The sequence below is a fragment of the Perca fluviatilis genome, chromosome 7 (genome assembly GCF_010015445.1).
Source record: "Perca fluviatilis chromosome 7, GENO_Pfluv_1.0, whole genome shotgun sequence".
NCBI classification, from domain to species: Eukaryota; Metazoa; Chordata; class Actinopteri; order Perciformes; family Percidae; genus Perca; species Perca fluviatilis.
This window is the reverse complement of record NC_053118.1, coordinates 22,469,935-22,490,707: the sequence shown is the minus strand read 5'-3', so window position 1 is coordinate 22,490,707 and position 20,773 is coordinate 22,469,935. Positions and strand designations below refer to the sequence as shown.

At 40.6% G+C, this 20,773-nt stretch overlaps 1 protein-coding gene across 5 annotated transcripts; it reads right to left on the bottom strand.

Moving 5' to 3' along the window:
* Positions 1-763: 763 nt before the first annotated feature.
* Positions 764-20,730, bottom strand: rprd2b (regulation of nuclear pre-mRNA domain containing 2b). Of its 5 annotated transcripts, none has more exons than XR_005639857.1 (11): positions 20,383-20,730; positions 9,764-9,893; positions 9,408-9,619; positions 9,192-9,244; positions 8,949-9,075; positions 8,501-8,676; positions 7,959-8,244; positions 7,585-7,833; positions 6,954-7,121; positions 4,631-6,707; positions 764-817 (listed from the first exon to the last, which is right to left on the bottom strand). XR_005639857.1 is itself a non-coding variant. In XM_039806774.1 (10 exons), exons 1-10 carry the CDS (start codon positions 20,618-20,620, stop codon positions 4,708-4,710), a joined length of 3,639 nt encoding a protein of 1,212 aa, XP_039662708.1. In that variant the 5' UTR covers positions 20,621-20,730; the 3' UTR covers positions 1,990-4,707. The 5 variants fall into 5 exon arrangements, 3 of the variants coding, with proteins under 3 accessions (XP_039662708.1, XP_039662711.1, XP_039662710.1); XR_005639856.1 differs by lacking the exon at positions 764-817 and adding an exon at positions 1,990-3,412; XM_039806774.1 differs by lacking the exon at positions 764-817 and having other exon boundaries at positions 1,990-6,707.
* Between the last annotated feature and the right edge of the window lie 43 nt (positions 20,731-20,773).

Sequence of the window (20,773 nt, the reverse complement as noted above, 5' to 3'; positions counted from 1 at the left end):
CGCGCACCCAGCCGTCCACAGGACAGCGCGCGTCAACACAGGAGCTGCACATACGGGACACGTGCAGTTGTTAGAGGGGCTAATAGCTTGATGTTAACACCTAAAGCCATGCACATTGAGATCAAGTACTTCTGGCAGGGTTAAAATATGCTGAAATCTTAACGAAACTCTGCATACTCGGGAGTTGGCGATAGGTGCAGCATAACACAAGCCCACCAATGATCACAGGGCATCAGCTAAACTGCGCCTACAGTTCACTGATCCACTGGTGTGCAACTCAAAAGTATTTTCACACAGAAACTTACAGCATCACGACAACAGCAACAAGGCTGAACAGCAAAGTCCCTGTGCTCCATTATGGAGCTGCGCACTTCGCTTTAAGAGCCGTCTGCTGTAAACTATAGCGGCATTTAGAGCCAGATGTTAGTGCCAGAAGCATTGATGTCTTTGAGATCTGTTGAGTAAATTGAGAAAATCTAACTTACAATTCATATTTTATCCTCACGAAAACCTAAACTGTAGTTACAAAGTTTAGAAATTTTACACTTACATCTGAACGCACTGATCATTGAATATTTTTAACAATAACTGTCAGATGGACTGCTATGGCCAGGTTAAACAAGTTAATAAACAACTCAATTAAATGTGAACCAGAGACGTGAATGTATTTTGGTTTTCACCATTTTCAGAGGAATAAGCAATCAGAAGTACTGTAGTCACAGTAGTAGTTTTGTTCGATCTAAAGACTTAAGAGCTGACGTACCACTGAACTGCCACTTGGGGGAGCTACACCTCTTTCGGAAAGAATATGGTCCATCTACATAGTAAAGAAAAACAATCTATTATCAATATTGAATACATGTATGAATCTAATTGAATTCAGACAGCTTTAAGTGTCCATCTCACCAATCTAACTGGCCACATATAGACCATTTTACTGTGGTGGACCCAATTATGCATAAACCTTGTACGGATTTCAAAATATGGGACCACCTTTGGTATTTGCCATTATTTCGCGTCATGTCCATGGAGTATAATGGAAAGCACACAAGTACATACGTCAAAGTTTGGCAAATAAACAAGTTAAATGTTTACAAGCAAGAGGTCTGTTGGTCTTTGCCAGACAAATGCCTAAAAAAAAATAGAATGGATAGTTTTGCCTAATGATATCAGTATTTAACATTAAAGGAACTGACTTGGCTGTACAATTAACAAAATATCACCAGTTTCACTGTTAATGTAAAATAATGGCACAGATGCCATAATAAAACATTTCCCTTTTAATGTCTGGTAAAGATGAAAAGATGCTTTAGCAACATGAATGCATGAAGTAATTCATCCTTACATCATATTAACTAAATAAAAAAATAGTTATTTACTAATAAGTGTACAGCCATTGCTTAGTGTTATTCTGTTAATGTTGTGACTGAGGTTATGGCTGGTCCATTGGAACTGGGTCATCAAACCGTCTATGTCACAATGTATTAAGGGAATTCTAGAAATGCGGTCCATGTACGGTTATGATCAATACCTCGATGTAAAGCTGACATCACTAGAGTCACAAAGTTAATGAATGGCATTTCTGAAATGTGGCTTTCCAACAACAGTGTGCATCGTAGTGCGCAAATGTATAGCAACAATCCAAAAAATAAAAATAAAAAAAAATCAGTCTTCTGAAGGAGGTAATGAGAGAAAATGTTGAGTTGAGGCAAAAAGGTCATAGAAAACAGGAAATCACCTCCCTGTTAAATTAAGACCGCACCGACTGCTTACAGTCACTGGTGCAAAGAAACAAAACCACAGATATACTTAATATGTGAGGAAAATTAAAACTCTTCCTTATGGATTCTGTAATATGCTTTGTGTAAAAACAAACTAAAACAATTAAAAAATGTGGACATGTATTTAGCTTTTAAAAGTATGCATATATTGACTGTGACAATAGAATGAGTGCATGTTCATCACACCAGAAAGGATTGGACACTCAAAGACCGGTGATATAGCATCATTGATGAGAACAGCAGTAAGAGATTCAACTTATCAAATATACACAGACCATCAGCTTTTGTCACATCTTCAGTAAATTTCCAACTCAATTTGTCAAAGAGGAAACAGAGAGAGGTTATTTACAGGGACAATTGAAATGTTGAACTTGATAGGTGCTTAGTAAGCAGAAGGATTTTTTTCTTTTATAAGAATCTAGCTTCTCTCACAACAAACTGATTGGGGTAGATATTTAGCTGTTTCAATGAGTGATCAGAAAAAAAAGACATACAGTTTACAGAAGGTGGTAACAGACTTGTATAACATTCAGTAAAACATCAGAACTCTGATGAGGTGCTAACACTGTAGTGACAAATATTCTCTTCTGTGGTTACATTTTTACAATGTATCTAACTTTATGCGGTAACGTTTGCAGGTGCTCAGTGTTTCTTGATGAACTGTAAATGAGCACAGGAGACAACACACACTCCATGATCAGACAAACACAGGAGACATGAGGCTTTGAGCAGCAACACCCAACATGCACCTCTCACTGCGTGGGCAAACTACATCAGTGTAGAACAGAGGGAAGCCAAACGGCAATAAGTCCTGCACACTGCCATAGTGTTGACCTTTTTTTTTTTCTTTTTTTTTTTTTAACGCTCGGAACTTTTGAGAGGTGCACAAGTGTTTCTGGACGAAGCAATGTGAGCACAAGGTAAGCACAGGGGCTCAAGGGCAAAAGCATGAAATTAGCAAAGAAACAAAACAGAGGAAGGGGCCAAAACAACTGGAGTATTTAAATAAACCATTTTCAAAACAATCCTAATTAGCTCAAATGTTTTCGCCCCCGATACCATCTGTCGGCGCTGCTGCAAAACGGGACATTGCCAATTCAGTCAAGCAGAAAAATACAGCGCAAAAAATAAATGCGTGTTAATGCATTATGAAAATGGCAGCAGCTATGTAAATATATGAAAACAACTTCTCTGAAAACAGACAGATAAATCAGCTGAACAGCGCAGATAAATTACAACAGCGCAATTCAAGTGATAGTGACCAAATAAAATACCCCCACCCACCCCCCAGTTGAATTGAAACTTGGATTTTATTCAAGTCAGTACATGTTGAAGCCTAGTAAGGAGTGTGGTTCAGGTGAAATAACCCCCCCACCCGCCGTCCACTACCGAGTATCTTCATGACTCAGTCTAACTTGAAGCGTGCACAGGCACACATTTATGTTGGAAATAAAAATACATAATTATCTTCGCCCTCCTCTTCTGCATGGTGGTTTCAAAAAGGAGGACAGAAAGGTGCGACAGATACTGCAGAGTAATTCTTCTGGAGTTATAGCTTATCCAAGGCCTGAATCACAGTAAAGACGGGGCGTGAGAGTGACGATCATTGTCCTCATTAACAGAAACAAGGGCTTGAAGAGAAAAAAAAAAAAGCTTTGTCATCTCAGTTTTTATATTTACAAGCTTAGAAATATACAGTGGGAGAGATGGAAGGGTGAAAACGGTCGAGCGAGAGAAGAATATTATTTACAGCAGGTACTCCGAAGATAGGAAAAAGCGTTAACCTCCTCTGCAACACGAATCTCATCACTTTAAATGAGAAACACCATGTTAGGACACACAGCACACACCCATACACTCATGGAAGAAGAGATTATTTTGGAACTTACTTTCATAAAACATTTTTAAGAGGAACATTTTGGGAAATACAGTTATTGGCTTTCTTGCATAGAGTTGGATGACATGAAGCTGGGGACAGGAGGCCATTAGCTTAGCATAGTATAAAGACAGGAAATGGCAGCAGAAAGCTAGCCTGGTTTGGTCTACAGGTAATAAAGTCAACCTGCTTTTACTGGCAAGGAGCAGTGACTTCCTCGAGTCTTGTGGCTGTGCGGTTTGAGTGCGTCAGTAGAGACTCAAAGAAGTCACCGCACCCATTCACAAAAATGTCTGGCACATGATTCGACGTAAAACATATAATTTTAACACTTTCGGTTTTGTACAGATTAAATAAATGTAAAGACTAAATGTGTTAGGGTTTTTTTTTTTTTTTAAACTTCTGACAGATCCAGTATAACTGCTGCCCCGTTTCCAGTTTTTATGCTAAGCTAAGTGGTCATAGCTGTAACTTCATATTTAGCACACAGATATGAGCGTGGTATTGATCTTCTCATCCAACTCTCACGTCAGTAAGCAAATAAGCTTATTTCCCAAAATGGCAAACATTTGCTTTTAGTTTCTTTCCTCTGTATCCTATGAGACCCATACCTCTCGTTCACTCTCCTGCTTTCTCTCAGGTAACCCAACAATCACACAGGTATGCAAACTCTAAATAAACTATAGTTTAATTTCAGCTTGAACTATCTGCGTTTTCTTCCTAAGGTTATGGCACCTGACCTAATGAAAGTTTCATCTACATTGTATTGAGAAATGGGGGGAAAAGGGATAGATTGAGAGTTGTTACACAACACTGCACTATGTAACTGATAACCTCATAGCTGCACTGTACAGTGTAAGATGACTGGCTGGCTACCTTGCTGAAGCATGAAGATTTAGTCTGCTATTTACACACAACCTATGGTAGTTTTAATTCAAGCTAAATAACAGAGGAAAGATATCTGGGCTCATACCAGCAGGGCTAACACACACTCTGCACTTCGGTGCAGGGCGCTTCCACTTCTCATTCAGCATGTGTTAGATGACCACTTCAGTAGCGTGGGGGTAGGAAGGGTCTCTTCTGTGCATGGAAGGGACTGCCTGTGAACGGAGGACCGGACCGCTTGCCCCCACGAAATCCCCCCATGTGGCGATCTTGGTTAAACTGCTGAGAGGGGGTTCGGCCTCGCAGCAGAGGTCTCTGTGGGATGGGGACTGAGAGGATCGGGGGTCGAGGACTGGGCAAGTTAAGGAGGGGGACAGGGTTAGAGGTTTGATTGCGGGGCTGAGCTGGAGGACTAGTGGGGGGCTTTTGGAGAGCAGGGGCAGCGGACTGCGCAGTGAGGCGAGTGGGGAGAGTTTCGACTGAAGGAGAATTAGGCGTGGAGGGAGAGGGTGTGGAGGATGTGGGAGAGGGGGGCGGAAGAGGTAGATTCAGAGGCTCTTTCACTCTGCCCAGTAAGGGTAGAGGAACACCGGGGCTACCTAAGCGGTGGAGAGGGGGTGCATGGCGGGGGACAAAAGGCTCTTTAACTGTGCCAGGACGGGGCAGCTTAGGGGGCTCGCCTAGCAATGATGACATGAGGGGGGGAGGGGCCATTTTGCTTCCTCTGGGCCCTCCGCCACCTCGCTCTACACCTTCAGGTCTGACTGAGGGAGGAAGGGGACGGTCAACAGGGACTAACATTCCCCCCACCATGACCGCAGAGGGCACAGTGTGGTGGGTAGGTGGAGGGGAAGGGCGCTGTGGTATGGGAGGCGGAGGGGGTCGAGGGATCGGTGGAGGAGGGCTGAAGAAATGGGACTGAGGAGGAGGATGCTGGTGGAGGAGTGATGGAGGAGGAGCCTGAATGTTCTCCGTGTGGTAGGGCATTTGGAACTGAGCTTGGGGAGGAGGATGTGCGTGAGGATGGGACGGAGGAGGGTGGAGATGTGGGAGGAGTAGATGTGGGGGAGGAGGAGGCATGGATGGGGTCCTGTCCTCGGTGCCAATGTTAAGAGGAGGTGGGGCAGCATGGGGTGAGGGAGGCTGAGCTTCCATGTATTCCTCCTCTTCGTACCACATCGCTCCCCCTGGCCGACCGCCAGACCCTCCCCCTCGCCGAGAGCCTTGGCCAATCACACGGATGCTCTCTACCGTCTTGATGCGCTCTCCAGCGAGTGGGCGGTTCGAGTAGCCTAGAGTTTGGATGGGGGCCCCTTCAGTGCAGGGCGACACTAGTGTCTCAATACGATGGTACTGGCCCTCATTCCCATCCCCACCTGGAGACGCCTGACTTTTCCCCTCTCTTTTTCCACTAAGACCTCCATCATCTGAGCTGCTGCTGGCCTTACGAGAACCTGCAGACAGTCTCCTTTCTCCAATCCCCCGGTTGTTTCCCATCATCCTGATCTGGCCGTGTTGTCCATCTTTCTTACCCTTTATGTCATTACTGGGGGAGGAGGAGACCGGCTTCCTCACATTCATCACTTCATCGTCCTTTAACTTTGTGCTACTCTTTTTTCCAGCTCCATACCGGGAAGAGGAGGAAGAGGCCAGAAAGTCTCCATTGCTGTTGCTTCCTGACGGGGTGATCACAGCATCCCAGGGTTCGCTGCGGTAGGCGGTGGGTGAGAGGGTATGGCCTCCAGATGACCCTAAAGATTCTGGCACACTCCCTGGTGTGTCCATGATCTCGTCCTGAGTGGGGGTGCCGGCAGCCTCGTCTCTCACCGGGGTCCCATCCACCCCATCGGGACTGACCTCACCCAGAGCGAGACTAAAACCTGGATTACCCTGCAGGAAACTGTTGATTTTTGATTCTAGGCTCGGGGGAGAGACAGAAGAAGCTGAGGGACGAGGAGGGGGTGGAGGAGGAGGGGACAGCTGTCTCTCCTTCTCCCAATCTCTGGTTCTCCCAGGTGTGTCTCGCTTGAGGCTGTTCCCCAGAGTGGGTTTTGTTTTTGGGGTGGTTGGGGTGAGCAGGCTTTTAACTCCTGATGATTCTGGAGAGGTTCGAGTGGAAGGAGCAGAGGTGCTGTTTGTCACACTTTGCAGGAGAGAGGACAAACCTGCACCAAGACAGAAATAAGGTGGGACGGGGGGAGTCAGAGAAAAAGAGATAATGACATAGGAAAAAAATATATGACTAGTCATATTTTATAAATTAATTTTTTTTATTACAAAAGTGAACTGTGTGTGTGTGTGTGCATGCATGTGTATGTGTGTGTGTGTGTGTGTGTGTGTGTGTGTGTGTGTGTGTGTGTGTGTGTGTGTGTGTGTGTGTGTGTGTGTGTGTATATATATATATATCTTACCAGGTGTGTTCGTTTTAGACAGAGCATTGAGTATGCCTTCAGGTGTGATGTCAACGCGTGACAGGATGCTGGCCAGGTGAGGGCTCGAAGAGGTCGTTTTGGAGGCTGCTGATTGGCAAGAGGGAGTGGTGGGTGTTCCTGGAGACGGCCGAGGTGATGGGCTAGCTGCTGGGAAAAATTCAAAGACAAAGAGGGATGGGTTTTAAAGGGAGGCCCAGAAAGTCCCAGTAAAATGCAAAACCTACATTTACCCATAACTATGCTTTTTACATGCTTTTTTTTTTTAAGTCTCTATTCCTATGACCATCTGATACAATACAAATTATGGCATAACTTTTTTCAGTCTCATACTTAACATCTTAAAGTAACTATATCTAGGTTTATAAAATGTTATAATTACGTGAATTAACAAAATACAAACACCTTGATGCTACAGTGGAAGAAAAATGATTGCAGGTTCTGACAAACACCTTGTAGCTTCTTGTGGCTCAAACAAAATGGAAAATATCATCAGTGATAATTTAATAAATTTTCTGAACATGGCCATGTGTTACAAGGACAAAATTGGGGAGCTTTTAGCTGCAGGTTCTGATCATTATTACACTCCTCTTCACCCAAACCTTCAACACACCTGTATTTTTCATGGCAGATGTGAGTGAGCTGAGAATGGAGCTGATCTTTCCCAGGTCCACCTTCTCCAGATTGACTCCCATCGGGGTTGTTGGGGCACTCTGAGCAGCAGCAGCGGTGGGAGTCACTGGGGCCGCTGGGGCAGCAGCAGGAGTGTTGATCTTAGACACTTTCGTAGGTGTGGTGGGAGGCTTTGATGCCGCATCTGACTTGGCAACGGCAGCGGACGCCTTGTCCTTCTTGTCATCTGCTAGTAAAAATAATCAAAGAGCCGACACATTTTTCAAATCTGAATCACAACAACTGGGCAACCCAATATGGATCTATATGGATAAGACAATTATCACTCTACTACAACTCTCTGGAGCCACTAACCCCCTGCTGCGGCAGCACCAGCCTCTTCATCAGACAAGTCCATGTCCTCCATATCTCTGTTGTCACTGGGTATTTCTCCATCATCCATGGCCTTGCCATCAAGCTCTGGATCCACCTGGGCCCTGCTAGCCCCCAGTCCCAGGAAGGGGGAGTCAGAGCCAGTGGGAGAGGGGGCATCTTCAGAGGGTGAGGGGATGGGAGAGTCCTCAGGTCCGGGTAGAGTTGACTTGAGGGAATCCAATTTCCTTTTAAGACTGCCCACACGGTTGGCAAAGGCATTGTATGCCTGAGTAGATTAAGAGGAAAGAGAATTCAATGGGAGTTATGAAGAGGATAAAAATGAAGTTCCAGTTAGTTTCTAGGATCAATTCGTCAACAGTCATAGATACAAAGCAATGTAGGAACAATAATAAATGTCGGAGTCACCATTTTTAAAATTAATTTTCTAATAGAGAAACGGCCATTTCACATGAATCAACAAATACCAAAACATTCTCTGCTGAACCATCTTCAATTTCAATCCACAAAAACCAAACACTCACATTCGCCACAATCTTAACCTCCTTGTACTGCATCTCATAGAAAATGTCTGCGTTTCCCAAAGCTTCCAGCAGAGGAGGCCCTGTTTTCAATTCCTTCTCCATGAAGCTGACAAACTCCTGCAGCTTCAGACTGCCATCCTCAAAGTCCTTCGCAAACTTGTTCCCACCTGCCTTGTCTGGAATAGGAGACAATTGACAAACAGGCAAAAAGTTAAATACAAGGTTTATAATAGCTGTATATGGTTCAATACACTTTTCATTGAAACTACTTTTTACTGAAGAAATATTAGCAGAAATGAAACTACTACACTTCTACTAGTGTGTAAACTCTTGAGTTTTGATATGGCATGAAGAGGACATCAAGTGTCAAGTATGTTTGCAACTTAAGACATACAGCACAGGACAATAAGTGTGTGATGAAGCAGAAATAAGCTCAGCGACATCTGACCTTTTAGTCTCTTAAGAGCCTCCGTGCTGCAGACATCCACCCTAAGAGCTGCCAGCTGCTTCTCCCTCAACTCCTCTTCTGCGACCGCTCGCTTATATCTCGACAACTGCTCAATGAGGGAGTAGGGCTAGAAAAGAACCAGAGTGCAAAGAAATAAGTTAAGTAGCAATTATAACGCTTTAGACCCATTCGAACACAACAAGGCACGTAAGATGCAAGACAACACTAATAAACGAGACCTACTGTGAACTCCGCTACAATCTTGGACTTCAGGGCAGCTTTGGTGTTGGCTGAGGCTGAAGAATAAAAGTTAAACATGAACTTAATAGCATGCAATCATAATTGCAACAGTAAATAATTTGAAATAAATGATTATGCGGTTCAAACTTTAGGACGTTCTTTCACTTTTAGAATTTGACTACTTCCGACTGTAGAGCAAAATCAAAGTACCAAACTGACCGGTTGCTGGTGGAGTCTCCTTTTCTTTTTCCTTGTCTTTCGCCTTCTCCTTCTCTTTTTCCTTCTCCTTTTCCTTCTGCTTCTGCTTTTCTCGCTCCTTTTCCTTTTTGTTCATGCCAGCTTTGAACTGGGCAATCACCTCCTCAGGATACACGCTCCTCTCCTCCCAAATTGTAAAAATCCTTTCCACTGACTTGCGGACCTTCACATCTCTGACAATAATGCAAAATGGAAACAACATTGCACACCTCTGTACTAGAAGAACGAGAAGACAGACTTGGCATTTCTTACTTGTAGATCAGACACTTTAATCATGTTGGTCCAACACTATAGCTGAATAAAAACCGTGTTCTCACCTGATGAACTGAGCAGCATTAGGAAGGACTTCTGCAAAGGCTGAACGAAACACAATGGCGTTCTTTCTTTTGCAGTTCTGTATCACATCGTTGGCAAGGTAGAAGAGATTCAAGCGGTGATTGTTGTCCGCTGGAGAGAAGAAAAAGACATAAGAAAAGGATAAGATTCCTACGGCTCACAATCTAAAAACCTGTATTGACACTGTCTGACTGATTCAGATATTTGGGAAGAAAACATTTTCAATAATTGACAAGACTTTCAAGAGCAAGAATCACAATAATTGATATCCATAACCTGATTATTTTAATAGCTAAATAACATAAAAATATATTCTTAGATGCGGTTCTCTCTTGAAATATTATGTCTTGTATATTCTGCATGGTGGGAGTGTCGCTGTTTCCTGAATCAAATAGCTTTTCAGTAGCTTAGCTCTTTCATTGATCAAGTAGTGCGGTAGCATCCACACAAGCTACATTTTCCCAAGTATTTCTGAGGCTCAAGTGCAGCGGAGCTCTCTGCTGCGGTCTGAAATAAAACAGCTAAGGATCAGTACTGACACCACCACCATACATGGACATTGTATGTGTAGCCTTCTTTTGCCATGTTGCTGTAGCTTAGCCTGCTAAGTGTCTCTGTGGAGTAGCTTCAGTGTAGTGAAATATGTTGGCAAATCCTTGCAGTTGACACTTCTCTTCCATTTGTTACTACTATTGTATTAATAAAAGTTAGTCGTAATAAATTAAAAAAAAGACAGTAGATCATAGAAAGCAAATTCTTATGTTTATTTTAATTAGGGATTATAACAAATTTGATAGGTTTCAAAAGTTGCAAGTAGTCACACAGTGAAAAAAAAAAATCATCAATCATGTATAGAAATCAAACACTTTGGTGCATCGATAATGGTTTTATAAATCGCATCATAGCCTTCTGAATCGGATCGTGAGGAGCCTAGATATTCCCGTTCCTATATGGATCGTTATCAAACATTTTTTAGTAAAAAATATCTGAATATAAAAAAAAAACATCAAGTTATTTGAATCAACCAGGCTATACTATTACCATAACATAATGTAATGAAATGGTCAAAACCATGTTATAATAACTTCTCTTAATTTGTTGTATATGCACCATCACATAATATACACAGATACAAATACACCCGCTGTATTCATAACTGAATGTCACTTGTGCTTCATTTAAAAGTCTGATCTATTAAACTCCTGTGAGTGAATAGAAAAAGCTACAATTAAACAGAAGGCTGAAGACTGTGCCAACATCTCTTGTTACAGGTAGTTTAGTCATAGATCCAGAAATCTGTTTCCATAGTCACCTCACTTTAGTATCAGTCACACATTTCCAAAAGAAATACAATATTTTTGGCTAAAAAGAATACGTCTGACTCTCTACCATTTCACATTCTGTTACATTTTAGCAGAGGTTAGCATCTTAGTCTGAAAGACACAAGATGTATACCTCAGTTCAATCAGCCAATCATCACTGATAGTCCAAGAGTCTATGTTAACTTAATATAATAGTCAGCTCTGCAAGATGAAGAGAAAAGGAAAAGACAAAAAAACAAGTAGACAAAAAGGAAAAAAGAAACTGCAGGAAAAACTAGGGCCCTACAATTATCTAAGGAGGTTAATATTCACATATTTCAAATATATCCTATCAGCTTATACTGACAATATGCAAGCTATATGCACTTCACTGTTCACAACACACAGATCTTTGCAAATAAATGTTTTAATATTTTTCCTGAGATCTTTTACTTTTAATATCAGGACAGTATTAACCCACAAAAGACAGAATCTGAGGCTTTTAAAACTATATCTATCTATCTATCTATCTATCTATCTATCTATCTATCTATCTATCTATCTATCTATCTAAAAAATATATCAGGATTTCTTTAAAATAACAATGAGTGACACACACACACCAATTGTTTTAGTTTTTTATTGAAACTTTAGCAGTTCAAGTCCAATGAATAGCTTGAAATGGTACAAAAGGTAAGTGGTGAACTGCCTGAGGTTAAAAAAAAAAGTAAGGTTACCCAAAACTGAAAAATAATGTACATTTCAGTATTTTACAAAAATGCCTTTTTCAGGGAACAAGAAATGGGTAAAAAACGTAAAGCTGTTCTGCAGCAATGGAGGTTGATCAAGCTTTGAAAGTTGGTGCTACCTATTCCCACAGGTGTTCCAACTTGTCTGGATTACTTACAACCCCCTCTGTTTGTATAAAAGTATTGTTGGAACACACTGTGGTACCGTACCCTCGTGAGCATTATTTTAACAGTACTGTACTGCAGAAAGTAGTGTGTTGCTATAAAAATGGTGGGAAAAAGGCAATTAACAATGGAAGAGAGACAGACCACCATAACACAAGAATGTTGGTCGTTCCTACAGAGAAATTGCGAAGAAAGTCAAGGTGTCAGTGACTACAGTATTCTTCACCATCAAAAGGCACTTAGAAACTGGGGGAAACTGACAGGAAGAGGTCTGGCAGACCCAAAGCCACAACAGAATCAGAAGACAAGTTTCTGAGAGTCAACACCTTGCGTGATAGGCGGCTCACAGGACAACAGCTTCAAGCACAGCTTAATAGTGGTCGTAATAAGCAAGTCTCAGTTTCAACTGTAAAGAGAAGACTAGCGAGCTGCAGCAAGAAAGCCATTGCTAAGACGTCAGAATAAGAAAAAGAGGCTTGCCTGGGCCAAGAAACATCGTCAATGGACTACTGAAGACTGGAAGGTATTATGGACTGATGAATCAAAATTTGAAATCTTTGGTTCATCACGCAGGATTTTTGTACGCAGTCGAGTAGGCGAAAGGATGGTTCCTCAGTGTGTGACATCAACTGTCAAACATGGAGGAGGAAGCGTGATGGTCTGGGGCTGTTTTGCTGGATCCAGGGTCAGTGATTTGTACAGAGTGAAAGGCACCCTGAACCAAAACGGCTACCACAGCATTATGCAGCGCCATGCAGTACCCTCTGGTATGCGCCTAGTTGGTCAGGGGTTCATCCTACAGCAAGATAATGACCCAAAACATAAGTCCAAGCTATGCCAGAACTACCTTAGCAAAAAAGAACAAGATGGTAAGCTTAAAAACATGGAGTGGCCAGCACAGTCACCAGACTTAAACCCTGGCTTAAGCTGGTTTGGTTTGAACTGCACAGAAAAGTGAAAGCAAAGCCTTTAAGGGATATGTCGCCACATTTTTTAACAGATAATTTTCCTTTCGTCTGTACCTCAGCTCAGCTAGCTAGCTACATGTGTCACGGACTCACGGACTAGCGCTGAAAACTAGCTACTCGACTATGCGTGGTCAAAGCCCCGGCTGTGAACAGTTTCATTTCCTGTAAGTTCTTCACAATAAAGGTCCTCCGTTATGTTGGTATTTGAATGTTTTAATTATGAAGCAGCAAAATCTGGACATTTTGGGGATTCATTAGCAGTAACGTAACGCGACTCCTGTAAGCATTGTGCATTGTTACTTAACAGCATTCTTTGACAAAAACTGTCCAATCCGTTACAAGGAATGTTTTACAATCCACCTGCCACTGTGGCTGGTAAACAAGGCAAAGTCACCCGCCACTTTGAAAAAATACCCGCCATTGGCGGGTGGCGGGTGCTAATTTCCCACCCTGAATATTGGATTTCCATTGTAGAAAGAATGCCACGAGTGTGTTCAGCTGTTATATCTGCCAAAGGGGGCTACTTTGGTAAGTCAAAAATTTAGAATACATTTTGGTTTAAAAATTGATTCCATGATTTATTTTTTAACTTAAATTATTTATTTGTTCTATTCTTTCATTTCAGAGTACAATAAGACATTGAACTGCATGAATTTCAATAAAGACCTGGAAACATTAGGGTGTTCTAAAACTTTTGACCGAGAGAGAGAGAGAGAGAGAGAGAGAGAGAGAGAGAGAGAGAGAGAGAGAGAGAGAGAGAGTGTGTGTGTGTGTGTTGTGTGTGTATATATATATATATATATATATATATATATATATATATATATATATATATATATATATATATTAATATATATATATATATACATACATACACACACACACACACATACAGTACAGGCTAAAAGTTTGGACACCTTCTCATTCAATGCGTTTCCTTTATTTTCATGACTATTTACATTGTAGATTCTCACAAAGGCATCAAAACTATGAATGAACACATGTGGAATTACGTACTTAACAAAAAAGTGTGAAATAACTGAAAACATGTTTCCTGAAACTACTTGACCATGAAGGCCTGATTCGCGCAGTCTCCTCTTAACAGTTGTTCTAGAGATGTGTCTGCTGCTAGAACTCTGTGTGGCATTCATCTGGTCTCTAATCTGAGCTGCTGTTAACTTGCAATTTCTGAGGCTGGTGACTCGGATGAATTTATCCTCAGCAGCAGAAGTGACTCTTGGTCTTCCTTTCCTGGGGCGGTCCTCATGTGAGCCAGTTTCGTTGTAGCGTTTGATGGTTTTTGCGACTGCACTTGGGGACACATTCAAAGTTTTCTCAATTTTCCGGACTGACTGACCTTCATTTGTTAAAGTAATGATGGCCACTCGTTTCTCTTTACTTAGCTGATTGGTTCTTGCCATAATATGAATTCTAACGGTTGTCCAATATGGCTGTCGGCTGTGTATCAACCTGACTTCTGCACAACACAACTGATGGTCCCAACCCCATTAATAAGGGAAACAATTCCACTAATTAACCCCGACAAGGCACACCTGTGAAGTGAAAACCATTTCAGGTGACTACCTCATGAAGCTATCAAAAAAGCAAAGGATGGCTACTTTGAGGAATCTAAAATATAAGACATGTTTTCAGTTATTTCACATTTTTTGTTAAGTACATAATTCCATATGTGATCATTCATAGTTTTGATGCCTTCAGTGAGAATCTACAATGTAAATAGTCATGAAAATAAAGAAAATGCATTGAATGAGAAGGTGTGTCCAAACTTTTGGACTGTACTGTATGTATGTATGTATGTATGTATGTATGTATGTATGTATGTATGTACAACAGAGGACAATTCCCTACTAAAAGTCAACACACGCTCATGCAGATACAAAGCCAAACACACTGCATTAATTACTCGAAAAAACAGACAGTTATGACACTCAAACAGTCAATTTCTCAAATAACAACATATGTACTTGAATCTAATTCTACTCCACCATCCAACTCTGAAACAGTATGTCACTTAAAAAGCTTCTAAATGACATAAAAAGCACAACAGGAAACATCAAAGCAGCGAAGATTTTGTGACACTTGAATGAGTCATTTAGAAAAGATCCACACTATGCTGCACCAACGTCATTTAGGTCTTAGCATTTGTATGTCAAATGCTATGAAACATAAAAATGACAACTTAAGTATTATTTATGCCAAAAAGGGTATAATATGTGCCAAAAGTTAACATATCATTTGACTGCTGAAACAATACATGGTGGAAACGTATCTAAAAATCGGGTTGTGTAATTATCATTAGGGCTGCAAAAACTAAATTGATTAAATCTATTAAACTTGATCCAAAAAAATTTCACAATGGATTAATTGGGTCTAGGTTACGATGCACGACATCATACATGTTATACTTGTGTCTCTCAAACTCATTTCAGCTAATAAGCGTAAGCTAAATCTGTCGTCTCCTGCAGATTTCTGTCCGATTTGACGGACAAACGCACAACTAAAGGGTTCATTTTAAAAACAAACGTTACGGACAGAAATACCTGCCACCTGTTTAACTAGGAAGTTTTTTTTATCCAAGTAATAACTGATTGATCAAAGTAATAATCAACAGATGTATCAAAGTGGTCATTAGTTGCAGCCTAATTATTATTATACGAGGTGAAACCGTCATGCCAAAGTAAGTGTGTATTTGGGCAGAAAACTGAAGGCTTTATTTAATATAAACAAATTTTGCAACAACAAACAGATTATATTAGATGTGCGTCTCCTTTAACACCATAAAAAAGGAACAAATAACAGTCAATCCATTTAATAATGTTCTACTTGAGTACAAAATCCACTAATCATTTGTTGTACATTTTCTGTATTGAATACTTAAAAAAAAAGTGATTTCCCTAAATGTAGCTTTTATCCAATACTTTCAAAGACTAAATCAATACAATATTTAATCAAGTTGAATATCAAATATATGGCATACATTCAAAACTTAGCATTGAAGCAATAAAATTAATTAATTCATTTTTTATTTTATTTTTTAATTACAAACAACAATATTTTCCTATTTCAAAAGTACTGTTTAGTTCTCTTTGGATATTGTATACACCCAATTTGCATTAATCATCTAACGCCAAGAAATCGGGTAGTAATTATATTGATCATTTTTGTAGTTGTCAGTAAACGTCATACATGAATGTATGGTCAATTCTGTTTATCCTATCCTAACTCAGTCCTTTAATGCACTAACAAAGGTGTACAGTTCACATGAAACTATAACTGTAACTTATTATTTTTGCATCCTCACTGAAAGTAACAATTCTCAACTAACACTGGAACATGTTTATCCCATGTAACCAACATCTCAAAGCCCTAATAGAGTATTGATCAATAAAGTTAATTTGCCACACACCAATACTGATAGTACAGTTCAGACTGTAGTATACAAAACAGAACTTATGCCTATGCTACAAATACCAAAGAAACGGCATGTTGGCAGTGGTGCTGGCATTTAGATAATTTCTGACACTCTCCCACACATCTGAAAAGCTTTTTTCATCAGAGAAGAGTTTTTCGGTCTTTCTTCTAATCTACATTACCATTCAAAAAACAATGAAAGATGACATACCATGCTAAAATTAATGCAAACTAATGGTTATCTGCACTGTTTCGAAAGAAAGCGGTCGTCTGCTTAGGAAACTGATTGGCATGGCTTGTCTTGACTCAAAATGCATCCACTTTTTAGACATGTATAGACTTTTTTGAGATCGAACCAAATATGTCATAGCCTACAAGGAGCAATGGATTATGATCGGTAGACTGACTCTTGGTGAGTTGGTACTGCCCTCCATCAGAAAACAATGGCTCAGCCAGCGCACAGCAGTTTGCCGTGTGTTGTCAGCATTAGCTTTTATCATGCATTGATTTGTGGGCAGTGATGCGCAGGGATAATAAATGCCTACATGATGATTTGACTGAGACACTGGCTATTTAATTTGAAACCCCCTAATGGACAACTAAATAGCTCCACATGTTAGGGCTGAGGCATCTATTAAAGATCTGCAGCACGACGTTTTTCAGGACACAATACAATTATATCACAAATGCAATCAAACTGTATTTTCTGATGTTGTTCCAGCAGCCAAATTTGCAAGACAGTGTTGCAATTTGCAATCCAATTAATCTTTTAAATCCTGCTTCAAACCAACTAGGTAACATAAGGTATGTATCAGCTTCTAGATATTTACTTCATAATAGGCCACCAATCTTCATATAAATTAAATTACATATCAACTGGCATTTCTTTTCAAAAACAGATGGCAAACTAAACTTTTTAAAACCTGCCACAGTGACAAGTAAATAGTACAAATAGATTGTTCTTGTGCCACTGTCATAAGTCCAAGCCTAAGGAGTAAATACTAAATTATTCTCCACAGAATGGGGAACATGTAATCAGCTAACATAACATTTTCCAACATTTGGTTCGTGAATTCTACCAATTTCGCATACTACCAAAAACACTGCAAAGGCTCAAATGCTAAATTATGCCTCCATCAAGCAGTCTCAATATCAATTACATTAATTCTTGCATTCACTAACTAACATCTATGGCCCAAGCACAGAATATGTGGGGTACTCTGCTGCCTTGTTCTGCCCACACTCAGCTGACAAGCTGATAAAATCGGTCATCAATCTACTGAATAATTACTCCAAGGTTTTAAAAAAACAGGTAGTTTATAACAATAATTCCTCTATAAATGTTCGTGATTCTTGTTGTCTTCAGAATGGTGTTAGGTTAGAGACCATGCACATTTCTGTAAACCTGCTAAAAGACAGCTAAATGCATACTGTAGTTCTAAGTAATAAATATAATTTCTGATGTTGATATTCTGAATTTTTGATATAATCTTAAAAAGACTGATTCACTAGATCACCAGAACAACAGACAAAATGACCTGTGATCTCACCAAGTGTAAACATAACCACTTCATTGATGACACTGTAGTCTAAAAGCATGAGCTAAAGAAGTGAGAGCAGTTCAGTGGCTGGCACCGGGTTACCTCAATTTAATAAACTCTTCAAAAGATCCCATATTTTACAAAGACGACTATGGGTATGCCTACTTTCATACTAATGAAGTTAGATGCTGCACAGGTTTTGTTTAAATTGTGAGATGTAGTATTGGGATTACATCTGATTTCAAAACTAAAAGTGGATCTCCTATCACCATGGCATGACCCATAATACCTCATAAGACAGAGCTATGAAGGAACTTTGTTGACATCGCTGTAGGATGGGGTCAGAGTGCTGTGTTCTAATGTCTATAAAACATAGCAGTAATTATAATACAGATTTCAAACATAAAGCAGACTGTTTACTGCAAAAAACAAAGCGCAGTTGTTCAATCTCTTTTCTTTCTCCATAAACTGAAGCTGCCTTCAAGTGCGATCAGAAATGTTGGGATCTATAAAACGATCTGACGGAAAACTAATTGTGAAATATAAATTCTACTTGTGCTACAATGGAGGGTTAAAGAACACAAAAAGACGTCACACAAATGGGCCGTTTCAGTGACACTCACACCGCATCACAACCCTGCGGAATATCGCCGGATCCCCTTCAGCTGGTATGAACGCACCCTAAAGGCCCAGACACACTGACCAGACGGCCGACCCTCGGCAGAAAAGTCTCAGAACACACCAAAGCGATGAGACGTAATACGTCTCCATAACAGCAGGCGGCACTAATCTGTATAGTCGACCAAAAATGAAAACCGGCAGCTGATTGGACGAACGCATCACGTGGGTCTGGTTTCTCCAGAAATTCAAAGACAGACTATCATGGCGGCCGTTCAGAATACGATCTCACATTGTACTAAAATTGTTCACCGAAACGCGTTTCTGAAAACATTTTAAGCGAGAAATAGGCCATGCAGTTGCTGAATCTGTCTTCATTTCAGATCGACAAAGGTCAGTTTAAAAGATTTTCGGATTCAGATTTTGAGAGACTCTTATCACCTCATTCCGCTCCCTGTTTCCGGGTTAGCACTCTAGCAATCAGATGGGTCATTTGAGTCTGACTGCCGGCAGTGCCCACCCCGCTGATTATACGCGTCAAATCGGCCAAAATGAAGGCCGACGGCCCCTCGGACGGAGGACGGCACGGAACACACCGAACAGACTTGAGTCACTGACCTCGCCAGACTGTCCAACGTACGATTATCGGCTTAGTGTGTCTTGGGCTTTACACCAAGTTTGTAAAGGCTATATGGTGACACTACTTGTGATGCTTCACTGATAAGGGACATTTATCAAAAAGATCCTGGAAGTCATTATAGCCTGATGAGAAAAAGATCCTGGAAGTCATTATAGCCTGATGAGAAACGTTCTCAGAATGAGTTAGTATCTCAAAATAATGAGAAACTTTCTCAAAATAATGAGAAACTTTCTCAAAATAATGAGTTAGTATCTCAAAATAATGAGAATTTCTCAATGAATTAGTATCTTAAAATAATAAATTAGTATCTCAAAACAATGAGAACTTTCTACTGAAGTACTACTACTACTACTCTACTTAAGATACTAAGTCATTATTTTGAGAAAGTTTCACATTAAAAATTACTTACAGAATCTTTTTTAATCACGTTGACGGAAATGGACTTGCATTAGAAGCAATGACAATTTAGTGGGCAAAGTTGGAGGAAATATTGTTAGGGTGCTGCATCAATAATTCACAACATGACATTGAAATGTGGATCGCTTTTAACGGTGTGTTGTTACTCCTGGCACCTCGTTCTACTTTTGGCAATGGGCATACTCAACAGAAAATGGACGATATAATTCGAGTAGAGTGTTTCCACTTTGGAAAAATATTATCCACCGCATCACATCAACAATGCTTGCATGTTAGACTACTAACAGCCAGAACTGAACTTGCACACAGATTAAACTCCAAAAAACTACTAAAGCTGACATAACTAAATCTAACGAGGCACCTTGTGGCCATCTTTATCTCGAGAGTCCATAATTTGAGATAAGCAGTGTAGTGCATGCTATTTCTTCGTGAAAAGCAGCATCGGTCTAATCTAGACCAGGAGGCCTGTAAACAGTGCCAGCAGTGAGACCATCACGCTAGCAGCGAAACGTTAGCGTTAGCTTAGCTACCATTAGCGGCTAATGTTAAGGGGTGATTACAACGCCAGCATTTCAAAAACGCAGTCAATTAAACATGTGCAATTTACTTTTTATTTATTGTTTTGTGATGCATTGAATGACCATTCACTTCACTCCAAGCTATCACAAGAAGCTGAATTTGACAAGCTTGATCACGGTCAACGCAGACATGCATTTGAATTAATGTTAGCTTAAGTAAGCTAAGTTAGGCTGAGTGGCGAGCTACTCACATTTCTTGAGCCACTTCATCCAGTGACGAACGATAAGGCCGTGGTGCTTTTTGTTTTCAATGCACCAGTTTGAAAGTCCCTGTATTGACTCCATAGTGTTGGATACTCCTTGAAACCGTCGGTCCAAAGACGCTTCCAGACCAGCGTTGGAGCTGCGGGCACCGTGCCCGCTTGCAGCCCCTGAACCGGCCGCCATCTTTCCAGCTCTGTCTGCTGATCGCTCGTTACTGATGCGCATGAAGGAGCGAGGACTAGAAACACGCCCCCATGTTTTTATTTTAATCAGAGACTGTTTAGAATAAATAGAATAGAGGTACAGTATATATGTAATGTAAGCGTGTAACTATGTGCAAGTCACAGTACAAAACAGAATTAAAAAAACATAATAGTC

Excerpts from the sequence above, each read along its gene's own strand:
- rprd2b (XM_039806774.1), bottom strand. The coding sequence starts at position 20,620 with ATGCGCATCAGTAACGAGCGATCAGCAGACAGAGCTGGAAAGATGGCG. Across the intron at positions 9,245-9,407 it reads GGAGACTCCACCAGCAACCG|CCTCAGCCAACACCAAAGCT; the intron begins GTCAGTTTGGTA and ends TTTATTCTTCAG. Across the intron at positions 6,708-6,953 it reads GTCTAAAACGAACACACCTG|GTTTGTCCTCTCTCCTGCAA; the intron begins GTAAGATATATA and ends GTCTTGGTGCAG.